Consider the following 17,606-nt stretch of genomic DNA (forward strand, 5'->3'; position numbering starts at 1 on the left):
TCTATGAGACTCTTACCTCCATTTAACCACCAGAATACAAGATGTGGTACTGTGTTTAAAGTGGTAGAGCACTGGCCTCGAGCAAAAACAGCTTAAGGACAGTGCCAAGGCCAAGTTCAAGCCCCACAACGAACAAAAAATTAAAAAAAAAAAAAAATCAAATTGCTCAATTCCATCTCCTGAGTAGCTACGATTACACTGGTACCTGGCTTGACTGCCTTTTAACGGATATATTTTCTCTGATGATATTTCTTGAATGTTCACTACAAACTAAGAAAATAAAATAAGGAAATATAATAATAATATTTAGACAAGTAAAATTTTTTTCATAAGGTGATTGATTCCTTTTAAATTTATCATTTTAATTACCTGTTTTTTTTCCACTTATGCTGTAAGAGTTAAAAGAACACTCACAAGTCCAAATAACAATTTTAAAGTTTACCTTAAAAATTACCTGGGATAATAAAATGATATAACTTTTCCATCACTCTTTTCATGAGTTGATTGAACTTTTTCATTCGTGAATTTGCATCACTGAAAAAATCTAATTTTGCTAGACCAGCTTCCATGATGTAAATTCCAATCTACAAGGAATCAACATAACAACAGTTTCAATTGGAATATACCATTATTTATGAGGACATAAGAAAAATGTCTTTTGGTAAGATCGTTTTTTAAAGGTATACACAATGTCTTTGTCACATAATTTCACTTTCAGTAATAAACTCATCTGAAAATGCATGTGTTTACTATATGTGAAGTATCATTGAAATTATTGGGAAATATACATCCCTCACTAGAACCAAACATCCAATTTTCCATACCTAATCAATAATTTCTAAACCTGACAAATATCAGACTAATCAGAGAAGCCTGTTAAAATGCAGATTTCCTGGAAGGATGTTAATGCACATACAGGATTCTTATGGCTAATTAGGTTTTAGAACCCTTATGAGTAGACAAATACTAACATAGAGAGAATTGTATTAAGTACCTGAACAAGTGAAACAATGCATATGAAATTAAGCAGTTGAAATACCTAATTTGAATACTGGCAGTCATTTTTAGGAGCTAAATAAACTTGCAAAATAAAACATTTATTTAGACTCAAATGCTACCTTATAAAATAGAAAGCAGTGCATATGAGAGAGCCTATGTAACTGTAGAAGTTTTTAGTGGTGGACAGTGTTAAATTTTTTTCATCCCTCCACACTATTCTGAGTCTGATTCCCAAATCACTGAGATTCTCTACTCTTTCAGTAAAAAAACTAGAACCTACCAGCACCCACAGGAATCTGTGACAAAGATTGCATTTAATTATTATTTGTATTTGTCTTGTGTTTAGTTGGAGATAGCTTAGTACAGTGACAATAAATGTTTAAATATTTATAGAAATCCTGGGTTTTCAAAGGAGGTGACAACATATACACAAGCTATGGATTCTTGCAACTCTGTGTCACCAAGTCACAATTTTGGCACTTATACTCAATAAATACAGGGCATTACTTGGTTATACAGTATCATTGTCTATGAAAAATTAATGGCAATCTAATGTCTCTAAATTTTCTCCTTTGCTCTGGTCAGTTCTGAAACTATAAGCTTACTGAGTAACTCTCTTTAAAACTAGCAAGAAAAAAGATTATCTGATGTTTTAAATTCTGTATTCTTGTAAGGTTAGTATGAAGGTATATTAATCTCACTACGAAGTTCACCTATTACACTATTTCATTTTAAAATACAATTCTATAAGAAAAGAACAGGTATTACAATTTGACATGGTAGAAAAAATTTAAACAAAGTTTAACACAAGATTTGCAACATGGCTGGTAGGTAATAAATGGCAGAACCTAAAAAAAATTACAAATCTATCTATTCATTTACTAAAAATCTTTTGGATACAGCACTCCTCTAAAGAGGCAGTATTGGTTGCGGTTTAAAAGGGAGAAACATCTGAAATGTAAATGTATTCTTTTTTTTTTTTTTTGTCGGTTGTAGGGGTTGAACTCTGGACCTGGGCACTACCCTGAGAACTTCAGCTCAAGGCAAGTGCTCTACCACTGAGAGCCACAGTATCACTTCTGGTTTACTGGTGGTTAATTGGAGATAAGATGCTCACAGACTTTCCTGCCTGGGCTGGCTTTGAACAGTGATTCTCAGATCTCAGACTCCTGGGTAGCTAGGATTACAGGTGTAATCCACAGGTGCCCAGCTATAAATGTACTTTTAAGTGACCAAAACAAAAATAAAAATATTCCTTAGGTATTCTGGTAAGGATCTGAGCCAGCGGGTTTAGTAAAATGTCTCCATGGAACAAATAATCTCTGAACAGAATGTTAAAAAATGGCCAGGAGGCAGTATGGGAAAGGAGGAGAGGCGTCCAAGCAGAGAGAACTGTGAGAGCCAATGCAAAGAAGCAGAAAGACAGCAGGATATGTGCAGAAGATAGATTAATGTAGACTTCCTGGGACATAACACGAAGTAACAAAAGGAGTTTCCAGAATTCATCAAAGGAGGGGCTAGTATGTCAGATTAGAAAGATTCCATTACTTCTCTGGGGGAGAAAACAGTTGCGTTCATATTGTATCATTTCTGAAACAGAACAGCTAAGGAATTTGAAAAGGACAAATAGAAAAGGACAAATGACTCACAATAAGAGGAAGAGATGATAAAGACCAAAACAAGTCATGGAGAGTAGAGACAGAAAGGAAGCCTAGCTATAATACATAGTTTTTAGTTTTGAAAGCCCAAAATAAAGTGTATTTTTAGCTTAACGAGGAGAGGCTTACTGCTAGGTTTTCAGATTTTCCTTCTCAGCTACTTTCAAAATGAACTGCTAGTAGAGAACCCTAAGACACCACAGAAATTAACTACCTTGATCATGTGATTTCCTTCCGGTGTTTGGTAAAGTTTTATTCTTCTCTTCTTTTGCAGCCATCCTAAATCTTCTAACATCTCACTACTAAGGGATGATTCCACTGGAATTCCCTTGTCACAAAAATTGATTGATTCTTTAAGTTCCTTTTCTTGCTTCTCTACATCTTCACATTCTGAATGAACATAAATCAGGAATTGATTGACTGACTCAGAACTCATCAATGTGAAACTCCTTCCGGAAAAATTTTCCATTAAACTATGTCCAGGAAGAAGCTGAAGAGTTAATTCTCCCAAAAGGGCCTTCCAAGAATTATCGCAGTGATAAGGAGAAATTACAATATTCAATTTTACAGACAAGGAAGAAACAGTATCAACAATTTCTTCTTTCTCAGTTGATACTGAGCTCACCACCTCTGAACATCTCCTCTTCTCTCTGTGAGCTGTTTCTTCCAAGGGACTGTCATCTAGGCTGATGCTCAGGGCAGGAGAGGAGTCAGCAGCTAGGCAAGGCTGCTCATCGTCAGTGAGTGGTTCATTCCTTCGGTCCTCAAGCATGTTCCAACGAAGTTGTTGCTGCCTCTCTTCATCTACCTTCACAGGAGGAGCACGTTTCCGTCGGCTGCTCATCTTCACCTTTCTTACTTGGTAAATGTAATGCTAGAAGACAAATGGGTATTTGATAGTGGGCACTGAGAGCAAGAGAAAGTTTTAGTATGTAAGCATGTTTACAGAAGAGATACAGCAGAAAAAAAAACACACAGGTTTTTGTTTTTTTTTTTAGAAACTGACAAGCTAGTTCTGAATTTAGAAGCCCATGATTTAGAAGACTCATAACAATTTCAGAAAAAAAGATGAATGGATTATACAATTCTAAGACTTATGTGACTACTGTCAATAATAAACAAAACTATGTGGCAACAGTGCAATGATAGACTTATGGACTAATGGAGAAAGGTTGTGTCCAGCAACAGCCTCACACATGTACAGCCAATTGACTTTCTTTCCATGTTGGAGAATGAAGCTCAGCAGGCCTTTGCATGGCAGACAAGTGTTTACCACTTAGCTACATCACAGACCTAGTCAACTGACTTTTGAAAGAACTTCCAGGGCAGGAAAAACTACATAGACCCTTTTCAATAAATGGATACCCATATACAAAAAGTGAAATCTTGAGTTTTACTTCTTAACATGGGTAAGAATTACTTTGAGAGTCAGGTGCCAGTGGCTCAACATCTGTAATCGTAGCTATTCAAGCGGCTGAGATCTGAAGATCAAGGTTCAAAGCAGCCTGGGCAGGAAAGTCCGTGAGATTGTAATCTCCAACTGACCACCAAAAAGCCAGAAGTGAAGCTGTGGTTCAAGTGATAAAGCATTAGCCTTGAGCAAAAAAACTCAAGGACAGAGCCTAGGCGCTGAGTTTAAGCTCCAGGACCAGCACGCACATGTGCGCACACACACACACACACACACACACACCACCACCAACAAAAAAACCTTCAAAATAAATCATAAAGTAAAATATAAAATCTAAATTCTAAAAGAAAACAGAGAGTCAAAATTTGAGTGACATTTGGATTAGAAGAGGGAATGTAAAATTGTAAAACAAGATACAAAACTGGGGAACTAGAGAAAAAGAAAATGAGAAATGAAACTTTATAAAAATTAAATACTTTTGACTTATCAGATACAATACTGTTATAGATATAAGAAGGAAAGCCACAGATGGATAATATTAGCAAAACAAATTATCTAATAAAGAATTTGTTTACAGAATATATAAAGAACTTTCAATAAAAGCTTTTAGTAAGACAGATAACCTTATTTTAAAATTGAGCAAAAATTATGAATATATTTTTATCAAAATTGATCTGAGTGGCAAATACACACATGAGAATATCCTCATCAGTCATAACAATGAAAAAAATCAACCCACAAATTACAAAATGCCATTATACATGTACACATTAATAGTTAAAATTTTAAACATTGAGGGTGTATAGCATCTGGATCGGAACACTCAAACTTGCTTTCATAGTCACTTTAGAAAATGTGTCAGTTTCTAATAAAATCGAAGGCCCCAAATATCTTCAACTGTTGAGTAGATAAACATATTGTGGTATATGCATCCAATGAAATACTATTAAAGAGATACAAACTTGATTCATACAAGGAAACAGGTGAATTTTTAAGCATTATGAAAGTGAAGGAAGCTAGATATGAAAGAACATATACCATAGGATTCCATTTCCATGCAATTCTGAAAAAGGGAAAATCCAATGATAGAATGTAGATTTGTAAAAGAGGCCAATAAGTGCAAAGAGGTGACTGGCAGCCGAAGAGTGGGAAGGAAAGATTTGGGATTACAAGAATGTCTACACATGGTGCTTATGTAACTGCACACTATACACTGTCAAAACTCATCCAAGTACATTTAAGATTGCTGAATTCTATTAAACATAACTTATTTTAAATATAACATATATATTCTATTAAATATGTTATATCTTAATACAGTTGATTTAATTAGATAAAGACTAGATGCAAGAAGGGCTTAAGAGAATATATAAGTGATATTCTCATAAAGTTGAAAAATCTAGATTAAAATAGAGAATTTCTAAACAACACTGGTCTAAGAAATAGAAAATCTGAATAGCCTAATAACTTAGCAAACTAAAACCTCTCTCCCTTCCTTGGAGACAGAACTTAGAAAATAGTAGACTAGACCTAAAAGGAGGACCTAAAAGGAAGTAATTTCTACTACTGGTCAAACCAAATCCAGTAAGGTAGTCACAAACTGCATGTGGACATTTAACTTCGGATAAATAAAATTAGATATCACTGAAAACTCAGCTCCACGGTCTCACTAGTCAAGTGCCTATTCCCTACCATATGACTAGAGGACACATAGAGCTGCTGGTGAGTAAGTCTAGACCATTTCGAAAATAGCAAAATGTACTTCAAACATGCAGGTCTAAGTCAATCATGAGAATTCCATTCCCTAAGTCAAGGGTTCATTACTATTTGGGGGAGGGAGAGGGAACCGGTGCTGCGGCTTGAATTCAGGGCCTGGGCATTGTCCCCAAGCTTTTTGCTAAAGGCTAGCTTTCTACCACTTGTGCTACTGCTTTACTTCTGGCTTTTTGACAAGCTAACTGGAGATAGGAGTCTTATGGACTTTCCTGCCCAGTTTGGCTTTGAACCAAGATCCTCAGATCTCAGCCTCCTATGTAGCTAGGATTACAGGAATGAGCCACCAGCACCCAGCAGGTGTACTACTTTTTAACTATCTTATCTTGGAGAAATTAAATATAGAAAGCCTCTATTAAGTGTTCATCTTTATCCAGTTTTTCTCAGAGCACATGTTCAAATACTGGAATTGAGGCACTTTGCTGGAACTTTAAAAAGTTAGGTTACATCAGCATATCTGTTCATTACTGCCACAAACATGCTGTGTAACGGGCTACATTAAAGCTAAATGCTTTCAGACAACGAACTTTTTTTCTCATAGGTCTGAAGACTCCTCAGAGATGGCTGACGTAGGCTCTATGGTAGCTCTGCTTATTCTTATTTCTTTTGCCTAGGAATGGAAAATGTATCCTGGATATGCTCTTATGACAATGGTTGAGGAATTAAAGAGTTCAAATCCAATCATACAAGTTCTTTTCAAAGTTCTTGGTACATTAAAATCACTAAGTTCCATGAAAGAAACAAGTAAAATAGAAGCACAGAGATAGGGAAATAGGCCACACTTCCTTTTTAAACTGAGAATACTGCACATAGTAGAGTGTAAATACAAGTTAAGGCTTGGTGGAACTGTGCCAATTACAAAATTTACTACACCAACAATAACTGAAAACTGGAAAAACCATAATCTGACACGTGCAAAGCAACATGGCTTGTCAGAGATAATGTAGGCTTCAAAAATCTTAAGGGTCTACCTGGCACTGAAGTAGTTATTGACCTCATCTCTGTCAGTCTTCTCATCTCTCAAATGGGGATGACAGCAGGACTGTGGTCAGAAATTAATAACTAAGTTCAACAGCAATTAAGTGGCAATTATAATCATTATCATCCCAACTATACTCTATACAATAACCAACCTTCAATGTGGCAGGCTGTACCACTGATTGGTGCTTCCTAAACTTACCTGCACATTAGGAGAACATTCAAAAATCCCAATGTCTAGGTCACCCCTAGCAAATTAAATCAGAATGTCTGGAGTGGACTAGCAATATATCAATTACTTTTCAGGCTTCCTAAAATATTCCAACACAATGCCAAATTGCAGAAACCTTATTGAAGAAAATCAGTTTCCTACTAAAAATCTGTTTTTCTTCCCCAGTGTGGAATACTGCTTTAATACAGTTCCAGCCAATGAAATGTGAGTCCAAGTAATAAATACCACATTTCTGGGTATAAAAATTTAACAGACACTAGTACACATTCCTTCCACTCTTTATGCTTAGTAAAACCTACACAGTGTCTTTTAAATTGTGTATGCCTCTATAATTTGCACGTCTTTTCTGATGCTTGCTTTCCACCTCAATTCCTGTATTAGAGCCTCCAGGTATTTGTCAATAGAAGTATGTTAGACAAAAGTAAATACTAGGATTTCTATCAGGGCTTTCTCTTTGTCCACTTTTCAATTGAGCAGAAAAAAAAAAATCTGGTTGACTCTTTCCCTAAGGGATCTTGACCCAGGAATAACCTCTCAAACATTGGCAATTGATACAACATAACCCCCATGTCTTTGTATCTATGAATCCCTTTGATGGTACTATTTCTTTCTCCTTTAGTATTTCATTGTTTGGATGAAATGATACGATATGAAGTTTTCTACATAGACCATACTTCCACTGTCCCGCATTTCAATACAGAAGGCTCTTTGCTGTGAAGTGCCTTTTCACACATCTGCCAGTCACGTTTCCCAATCTTCATTGAAAAAATCTTCCATGACACACTGGTCGGTTCATTTAAGGACTATTTCCACCTTGATCCCAACTGCTACAGCTGTTAACTCAGGACAGTCTGAAAGCTGAATGAGAATACTGTAGGAGGAATAGTACCCTATTTAGTATTGTACTCCCGAAGTCAGGTCAGTGGCATGATGTAAATAAATGAGATGCAAAACAAGGTGAAACAAAGATCTCTAACTCCCTATCTCCTCTCAGCTTAAGAATGCTTTTTACTCACATTTCTTTTTGTGGAAGTCTTTTACCCACATTCTACTAGACTAAAAAATAGGAAAATATCCTTTACTATGGCTGACTCAGAATGAAGAAAAAAATCTGAACAAATTCTATCTTCAACGGAAAATGATTACAGATTGTTAGAAAAGTAAATATGAAACGTGAAGCTATTAAAAGAACACAACACATGAATATCTATTAAAATTCAGCTTTTTTTCCTGCTACACTTTGGAGCTGAATGGTCCCATCAAAACTCATGTGCTGAAAGCTGCTGTTCAGAGGTAAAGCTCTTAGTAGGTGACTGAATTATGAGGCCCCTGATTTCACCAATGGTGAATTAAAAATGTAATGGTATTATTGAAGGGTGATGGGAACGTTAACAGTTAGGAACTAACTGGAAGAAACAAGCCATTGGTGTCAGGCCCTGAAAGGACACATCTTGTTCATTATCTATAGTTTTGTTTCCTAGATGCCATGAGAGCAGCATCCTCTGTGACATGCTCTGGCACTATAATGTTCTGCCTCAACACAATCCCAAAAAACAGTGAAGCCAGGCAACTACGAACCGAAACCTCTAAAATCATGATCCAAATAAACTTTACTTCCTTTTAAATGGTTTTCCTCAAGCATTTTGCCATAATGATGAAAAGCTGATGGACATATCCTAAATTATTGTCTCTTTATGAAAAGATCTACTCAAGTCCTCAGGGCTGGGAAGGTGGCTCAGTGGTAGAGTGCTTGCCTTGCATGCCTGAGGCCCTGGGTTCGATTTCTCAGCACCACATAGAAAAAAAGCCGGAAGTGGCGCTGTGGCTCAAGTGGTAGAGCGCTAGCCTTGAGCTGAAGAGCTGAGGGACAGCGCCCAGACCCAGAGTTCAGGCCCCACGACCGGACCAAAAAAAAAAAAAAAAAAAAATGACAACTTAATGCCAAACCAGGAGTACACATCTGCACATCTAAACAAATCTGGTCATTACCAGGGACTGAAAGACTCATAATGACCTTCCTATAGAGACAACTCCAGCAAAGTGAAGTGTTTTCTTTTATTAACTTCAAAATAGATTATATAAACTTGAAACAGTAGACTGTTTACTGTTTCCCCCAAATCTTTCTAGCCATGTACAGTTCTTTTGGGCTGGACAAAACAGCATTCTCTAAAAGTTAACTATTTTATTTTTAGCTATCCCTTAACTGGGTCTTTCAAAGTAACAGGAAGTGTGGGTTATAAGTCCAGACACAATCATGGACGATTGTTCTAGGAGTGCAGTGTTAGGGATCATAAACCAGTCTTTCTGATGACAGAACAGATATTAGGATACTTTCTATTCCAGAGAGTATCATCATTTCTGCTATCGCCTACTGGGAAGATTAAAAATAGCAGTTATGACTTTAAAATTATGTTCTTTTTGTTCAGTGTAAGCCTCAAGCATATTTAAGTACAAGTAGTAAAACATCAAACATTTAGAAATCCTACTTGCTAATGTCAAGCCTCTTGATTAAAAAAAAAGGCACAAGCTTAGTGGCTATCACTTGGTAAACATGATTATCATCTGCAGCGGTGGAGGGAGCGCTAATCCTCGGATAAAAGCACGTCTTCACATCCATGAACCCAGCAATGACCGCAGAGTTAAGATGCACACACACAACCAGGCAGGGTGGATCTGAATGCGCACGTAATTCATCAGACCACAAAGGTAACGGCGACTTCCCGGGGACGAATGTAGAAGTCTCCACCTTTTCACACTGCTTCTCATCCCGCGCACCAGGAACCGGGGGGGGGGGGGGGGGGGGTCTCTCCGCGGAATAATTCCAGAACAATCCCAGGAGTCGGAGGCGGGCCGGGCACACAGGCCCGCCTCCCCGAGGGCCGCACTGGCGGCTCCGCAGGCGCCAGGCCCCGCGGACGGGGTGCGTGCGGGGAGGGGGTCCTCGGCCCTCCCTCCCACGGCCGACGCCCCCCACCCCGCCCCGCGCACGCCTGCTCCCCGGAGAGCCGCGGCACCCCAGAGGCCCGCACGGCGGAGCTGGGGAGCCTGTCCGGGGCACTCGCTGTCATACTTGGGGTTCCTGGGCTCCCGGAAGAGTCAAGTCCCCTCGCCGGGGTCTTGGGGAGGCCAGAGACATCTTCCTTCCCCAACCTTTGACCTCCGACCTCCCCATCACCCAAACGCCTACCTGGCGGGTTCGAGTCTCTCTTAAGCCCCTGCAAAGCCTGAGCAGGAACTTGCCGCCGTCCGAACGTCCGTCTGAGGTGGGCACGCGCGCCTGGGGCAGGTTGCGCTGGGTTTCCCGGGGTGTCCAGAAACCACAGCGCCCAGCGTCCGGGTGCGCGCCTGAGCGTGGGGTCACCGTGAACGCGCACGCAAGGTAGCCCCACCCATCTTCTCCGTGAGGGTTTCGCGAGGCGCCTCGGCGCAAGTCCCTTCGGCGGAAGCCCAGCCTAGACTACCTTAGGAATCTCGCGATAGCTGGGCTTCTCACGCCCCATACTAGCAAAGACGGGATTGGCTGAAACTCTGGAAGAGGCGGGACACTAAACAAGTCTATGGGCGTGACCTCCTACGCGAGAGGGCGGGGCTACCCGGGGCGAGGCTCGCCCCATACAAGCAAAGACAGAATTGGCTGAAATTCTGGAGGAGGCGGGACACACAACAAGCCTATGGACGTGACCTCCCACACGAGCGGGAGGGGCTACCCCGGGCAAGGCTCCCCTGGAAGGGAGCAAAGTATGGCTTTCGTGAAAAGGTAGACAAGACCTTTCTCCAAAACCATCCGTTTTCATTGCTTCCAGAAATTAGCCAATAATGAAGTACAAATGAGGCGCTCTCCCTCAAACAAGTCAAAGTTTTAAAGGAGAATGTCAGTAAATATTTTATGCTAAGGGAAAAGGTACAGGTGTGGTGTGTCAGTATCTCAGGCTGGTTTCCTCCTCTACTCCTCTCAGAGAAGTAAGCTTACACTTAGTTAACTTGAGAATAACGGAGACACTGAAAGGCCATGAGCCTGGAAATAGTGGGCTGTCGGTAATAGGGATTCAGAATTTATGTTGTGGGCAGGTGTCTAGTGTGTGATTGCATTGCTGCGTAAGAAAATGTCATTGCTGTTGAGGTTGTCAAGAGTAGTGCATATTCTACTTAGTACAAACCGTATCACAGAGCTGCCTTCCGACAGCATGAAAGCCAAGAGGAAATGAACTGCTTATCCAACATTTTATGAGACTGCTTGGGAAAGTACTTCTGAGCTGGAGCAGATAGATTTTCTCATCGGAGAACCTATCCTTTTTTGTCAAATGTAGGACACCATAGCAATTTTGTTCTGGTATGATTTGAAACTCAGCACTGTGGCGGAAAAGCTATCTTTGACAGTTTTACCTTGGCTCTTAATATTGAAGCAGGAAATGGAGTTCAGAGTTTTGCTGAGTCCATTTGGTGCCAGGTGAAGATATTTACCAGTAAGCACAACACCCTCTCATCTTTGTTAGTGTTGACTGGAGTAATTTTTAGTAATTTCATAGTAATTCTTTGCAAGGTATTAAGATACAGATCGAGTTGTAAGCTTGGTGGAGAGGTAATTTCAACTGCGGAGGTGGAGTTCTAAACATTCAGTGTTTAGGAAACAATTAAACAAAATTCTCTCTTTTGAATTTTCCAGGGGTGTAGTCAATCCTGTTTTTCAAAAACACCTTGTATACTCTTGGAAAATATTCTTTATGGAGTACTGTTTTTCAATATTGGAATCATCAGAATTGTTCCATAAAAATGGATTTCTTTAATAACTTGACTGCCTAGTCCCTAACTGTAAACTCACCCCTGATTACCCCTGACAACATTGGGTTCATCTATTTGTCAGATACTAGTGATTTACTGACATTACATATATGCAAGGTAATTGGATACAAGTAATTGACTCTTTAGTGTTCAGGCAATTCAACTGCTTCTTCTTCAAACAATTTAGGCATACTTCATATCTTTCTGGGTTTGGTTCCAGATGACACCAATAAAATGAATATTGCAATAAAGTGGTTCACATTTTTTGGTTTCTCATTCATATAAAAATTATGTTGATACTACAATATAGTCCATTAAGTGTTCAATAGCATTGTGTCTTAAAAGCTATGTAAATACCTCAATTTGAGAACAGTTTATTTTTTTAAAATAGTAATGATCATTTTGGATCTTTAGGACATCATAATCTTTTGCCTGGTGAAAGATTTTACCTTGATACTGATGGCTGCTGACTGGTTATGTTTGTGGTTGCTGAATTTTGTGTTATCATTTCTTAAGATAACATAAAATTTGCCACATCAATTGACTCTTCATGAAAGATTTTTCTGTATCATACAATGTTATTTCATAGCATTTTACTTTCAGAAGAAATTCTTTTAAAATTTAGTCACTTGTCTCAAATCCTGCCATTGCTTTATCTGCTAAATTTATGACATTCTAACTCTTTTGTTGTGATTTATACAGTGTTCATAGCATCTTCCCAGGGGTTGATTCTATTCCAAGAAATGATTCCTCACAAATCCATAAGAAGCAATTCTTATCCATTAAAGTTTTATTATTAGATTCCTTCCCACAATTTAATCACATCTTCAGGCTCCATTTCTAATTCCAATTCTCTTAATATGTTCATCACATTTGCAATTACTTCCTTCACTGAAGTCTTGAACTTTAGTGCCAGCCTGAAGTTATCCATAAAGGTTCTTTTGAACTCCTATAAATGTTGTTATTTTGGTCTCTCCCACAAATCATAAATGTTCTTAATGGCATACAGAGTCCTTTCCAAAAGATTTTCACATGCAAATCTCACCTGCATCCTTCCCCAAAGATTTGCCCAGAAATCATTTTCTATGGCAGATATAGCTATTTAAAATATATTTCTTAAATAAGACTTGAAAGTTAAAATTACACTTGATCTTTGGGATGGTTAAGTGTGGTGTTACTATGCATCAAAATAGCATTAATCTCATTAGGCTTCTTGGATGACCAGGTTTATTATTAATGAACAATAATATTTTGAAAGGTATCTTCTTTTCTTGATCTCAATAATGGTCTCGGTGTAGTGATAAGTAGCAAAGAAAGGAAGATTACCAGAACAGGTGAAGTTAGTAGAAAATCTTATATGAAAAGAAAACTGAAAGCAAAAAGGACTGGCTGATCAAGCAGTAGATTCTTGTTTAATAAATGTGAAATCTTGAGTTCAGTCCCCAAGGCAAAAAGAATAAAAGGAATAGGAGAGAAATTCATGTTGCAAAAAGGTATTTTATCATTCAAGGCTTTATTTTTCCATTTTTATCAAATAGGTAGAAATGACTTAATGTAATCTTTAAAGGAACTGGGACTACCTTGAAATAAATGTATATTTAGCTTTAACCTAAAGGTGTCAGTATCAACTTCATTATCCTCTAAAGCAGAGTCAGCCTGTCCTTTGAAGTTTTGAAACCACGCATTTACTTCTCTTCACCTGCTATGAAAGTCACAGCTTCTTCTAAGCAAAGCTTATTGAGACTACACTGCAAGTATTTCATTTCATGTAGCCACTGTCATTGACTGTCAATGATCAGATGATCCAGATGTTCTAGGTAAGGTGCTCTAGCTTCTGTATCAGTATTTGCTGCTTTGTCTTGAAAAGAATCCCTTATCTTAAATTTCATGAACCAACCTTGCTAACTTCAAATGTTTCTGTAGGTATCTTGCCTCTCTTAGCCTTCATAGAGTGGAAAAGAGCTGGGGAACCTGCTCTTATTAGGCATTTGCTTAAGGGCATATGGTAGTTGGTTTGGCCTTCCATCAAGATCACTAGAACTTTCTCTATATCAGCAATAAGTTTCTTTTTCTAATAATCCTTGTGCTCACTGGTGGTAGTACTTTTAATTTTCTTCAATAACTTTTGCTTTATTTAAAAATGTTTTACTAACATTATTAGCATATATGCATTGTACAGATTAGTAAGAAGTTTTTCTTTGTGCTAGTCATTTGACAATGCAAGAAGCTTACATTTTAGCATATTTCAGTTTTCAAAATACCTTTGTCACTGTGCTCACTTTTTTTCTAGCATCTGATTCAAAGTGAGAGGCATGAAACATTTCCTTCTGCTTGGACACTTAGAGACCATTGTAAATTATTAATTGACTTTATTTCTGTATTGTTCAGGTAATAGAGCAAGGGAGAGGGAGAAACACGAGGAGCAGCTTGTTGGTACGTGGGGAAGCAGAACACTCACATTTACTAAATTAACTTTCATAAATGATTGAAGTATGTGTTGGCCTTCAGAATTACTATAGTAGTGTGGAAGATCATATTACCATAATAATAATAATAATGAAATTAATGAAAAAGTTTGGAATTATATAAGGAGGACCAAAATAGGATACAGGAACACAAAGCAAACATGTGCTTCTAGAAAAGTGGTGCCAATAGACTTGCTGGATAAAAGATTACCCACAAGCAATTTTGCTAAAAAAAAAAAATCTGTGAAGCACAGCAAAGTGAGATTCAGTAAGAAGAGGCACACATTTGTATGTGTGAGAGCATTTGCTCTGTTCTGTGTGTTTATTAGCTAAAACTTGCTATAGAGAAATTTCTGAGCACGATAGCTTTCTTTTTGATATTTCCCTTACTTAGGACATGTATGTAAATAGTTCTCAAGAAGAAAGATTGTTTAAGGGAAAGTAGAAAAATTAATTCAAATATAATTATTTTTGAGGACAAGAATAAGATACCATTATTTATCAACAAAGAGCATGATATTTTGCAAGGTGCCTTTGTATCTGTTTCTCCATTTGACTCCTACTTGTGTGAAATATGGTTTAGGTTATTGTATAGAGACAATCTGAGACTGAAAGAAACTTGATAAACTTGCAACAGTTTGGATCTAAGAGGACACAAAGATCTGTCACTGTTGACTTCTCTAGTTTGTTTTCTCTTATTAAATCATGTTGTTCATCACATAATAATAGACAATTTTGTCATTAGACTTGACTGGGTTACAATGGGAAAATGAAAACCAAAAGCATAGCTATTACAATGACCTAGGGTTGTGCATTTAAAATGACAGTTCAGGGCCAACATTCTTTTCTCCTCATCAGAAAGGTAATTAACAAGTTATCTGAAAAAAAATCAATTCTATGTTACCCTTCCATTGCTTTCTCTCTGCTTTCAATTATACCGATGGAAACTTGTCAAAGATGACACCTTGGGGCTTGGAAGGTGGGTCTGTGGTAGAGTGCTGGCTTTGTATGCATGAGGCCCTGGGTTTGATTCCTCAGGACCCACATAAGCAGAAAAAGGCAGAAGTGGTACCATGGCTCAAGTGGTAGAGCACTAGCCTTGAGCTGAAGAGCTCAGGGACAGACCCTAGGCCCAGAGTTCAGGCCCCACAACTGATACAGAAAAAAAAATGGCGCCTTATTTTTGATTCCCTTGAAGCCATGCTGTCTTGGGATTGCTTTTCCATCTCCCAGTAAAAATGAAGATATTAGCAGGGTGCTAGTGGCTCATGCTTGTAACCTTACCTACCCAGGAGGCTGAGATCTGAGGATCACTGTTCAAAGCCAATCTGGGCAGGAAAAGTGGGGAAACTCCTATCTTCAATTAACCAACAAGCTGGAATTGAAGCTGAGGCTCAAAATGGTAGATCACTAGCCTTGAGCAAAAAAAAAAACTCAGGGACAGTGCCCAGGTCCTGAGTTCAAGCCCTACAACCACCACCACCAATTTTTAAAAAAGGAAAAGAAAAGAAAAAGAAGAAAGAGGATATTAGAGTCAGAGTGACTGTTCCAGAATGAATTACAATGTCAAAGTCCACTGTTAAAATGTGTGTAGTGCTACCATAGAGTGTGATTAGGAAATATGAATTTAGAAAACTGATGCCAGCAGGGGTTATCAGCTTTGCTGAAACAACTCTTACCAGGTCAAACAAACAACAAAAGTAGTAAATGGGGTCAGAAGTCATTTGTAGAATTATGAATATGATCTATTATGGGGCAAAAGGTATAAAGTCTGAATACCAATCATCATATGTAATTTTTCACAGTTTTTCCTCATGCAAGCCCAGGATAAGCTTAACTATTAACTTTCAATTTTATTTTATTTTTTCTTGGTGATTTTTCATGTTTGATTTATTTCAAAGATAGAACAAAGTTTGTTCTATCTCCCTTGGTACAAGTTCAACCTACACCCTGAGAACTAAGCTGTGACCCTTCTGCCTTTCATCATTCGTGAAATAAAATTTGTAACCTATGCACAAAATGCTGCACTGGACAAGAATTTATGGCGCATGTGGAAGGTAGGAGAAAATTGAGGTAAGTGTGCTGTAGAAAGAAAGAAATTATATTCAGTGCTCATTAATCAAGGTAAAAAGCTCTGTAATGTTCCCCTCCATCCATTCTCATTCTTCTAACCCAGATAATACTTTTCCTCATAAAGAGTAGTTATTTTTTTCATCCATTTTTGTCCATATGGCATCAGGGCTTTAAGACATAAGAATTTCATAGATGAATCTTTTGATATTTAGGATTTTGAGTAATATTTATTATACAATGTTGAGACTTACACGTTAAATAATATGCTTAAGTTAAACTATAGGGACATTACACTTTTGTTATGAATCTACCTCCTTCAAGAAGCTTAATTACAGTAGTGTTAGAATTGATTGAGGCTTGCCAGGGAAGGATGGATTGTTTCCAAGGCTTCCATCCTGTGGAAGGATGAGGTTTGCATTCTCTAGAAGGACAGCACTATACACGCTTCAGCACTGGTCCCTTGTTTAGGTCAGTTCTTGGAACAATAGCAAAATCAGATATGAGCACCATTTTCCTTCAACCCTGTTGAATTTCCTGACTGTTGTTAGTTCTTTTAAATAAAAATTGAATACTTAAGACTCTCAACTGATAGAAAATCGTAGTGTGTGATGAATAGTTGTGTCCATATGTCATGACATTGCTATATTAGTTGTTGACTTTTAAAATTCCATGCAAAACCATTTATCTCTGAATCACAGTGTCAAAAGTATAATAGAAATACAGACACCTGTCTTGAGGGTATTTTGTCCTGGAATGCATTCTTTGACCTCATAAGACATAGCTGTCATTGACATTTAAGATCAGGTAGTTTGTTTTAAGGTGTCCTGTGCATTGTAGACTATTTAGAATTATCTCTGGTCTCTACAAAGAAAATGTCAGTGACATCTCTCCACCATATTCAGGGCAATCAAAAAATGTCCTCACATATGACCAAATATCCTGAGTCACAAAATCACCTCTGAAAGAGCAAGACTGAGCTAGATATTGTATCTCTGAACCTTGGTTTTTACCAAGGTTTAATAATTATTTGTGATAATTTAAGCATTGCAACTGGGTTTATGTAAACTAATTAATAATAGCACTGAAAGCCATATGCATTTTCAACCTCTCATCTCTGGAAAGAATATATACTCTTCATTTAAATTAAATTTGTTGATCTTGTACTTGATTTTTTTGTAAAGAGAAGGATATGAATAATATACTTGATAAATGAGATTATGTCATCTTTTATAAACTTC

The 17,606-nt window shown here is 37.8% G+C and overlaps 1 protein-coding gene across 2 annotated transcripts in view; it reads right to left on the reverse strand.

Moving 5' to 3' along the window:
• Positions 1–10,398, reverse strand: part of Shprh (SNF2 histone linker PHD RING helicase) — a 56,326-nt gene extending 45,928 nt beyond the window's left edge. Inside the window, exons 1-3 of one of the 2 annotated variants that reach the window (XM_042686863.1) lie at positions 10,239–10,398; positions 2,872–3,531; positions 455–584 (exon numbers count right to left, since the gene is read on the reverse strand). In XM_042686863.1, coding sequence (XP_042542797.1) covers positions 455–584; positions 2,872–3,501 — 760 coding nt within the window. In that variant the 5' untranslated portion in view covers positions 3,502–3,531; positions 10,239–10,398. The remainder of the gene's footprint in view (positions 1–454; positions 585–2,871; positions 3,532–10,238) is intronic. The other variant, XM_042686945.1, reaches the window with a different exon arrangement.
• Positions 10,399–17,606: the final 7,208 nt, after the last annotated feature.

Source organism: Dipodomys spectabilis, unplaced genomic scaffold (genome assembly GCF_019054845.1).
Source record: "Dipodomys spectabilis isolate Male_0828 unplaced genomic scaffold, ASM1905484v1 ptg000001l, whole genome shotgun sequence".
In the NCBI taxonomy this organism is placed as follows: Eukaryota; Metazoa; Chordata; class Mammalia; order Rodentia; family Heteromyidae; genus Dipodomys; species Dipodomys spectabilis.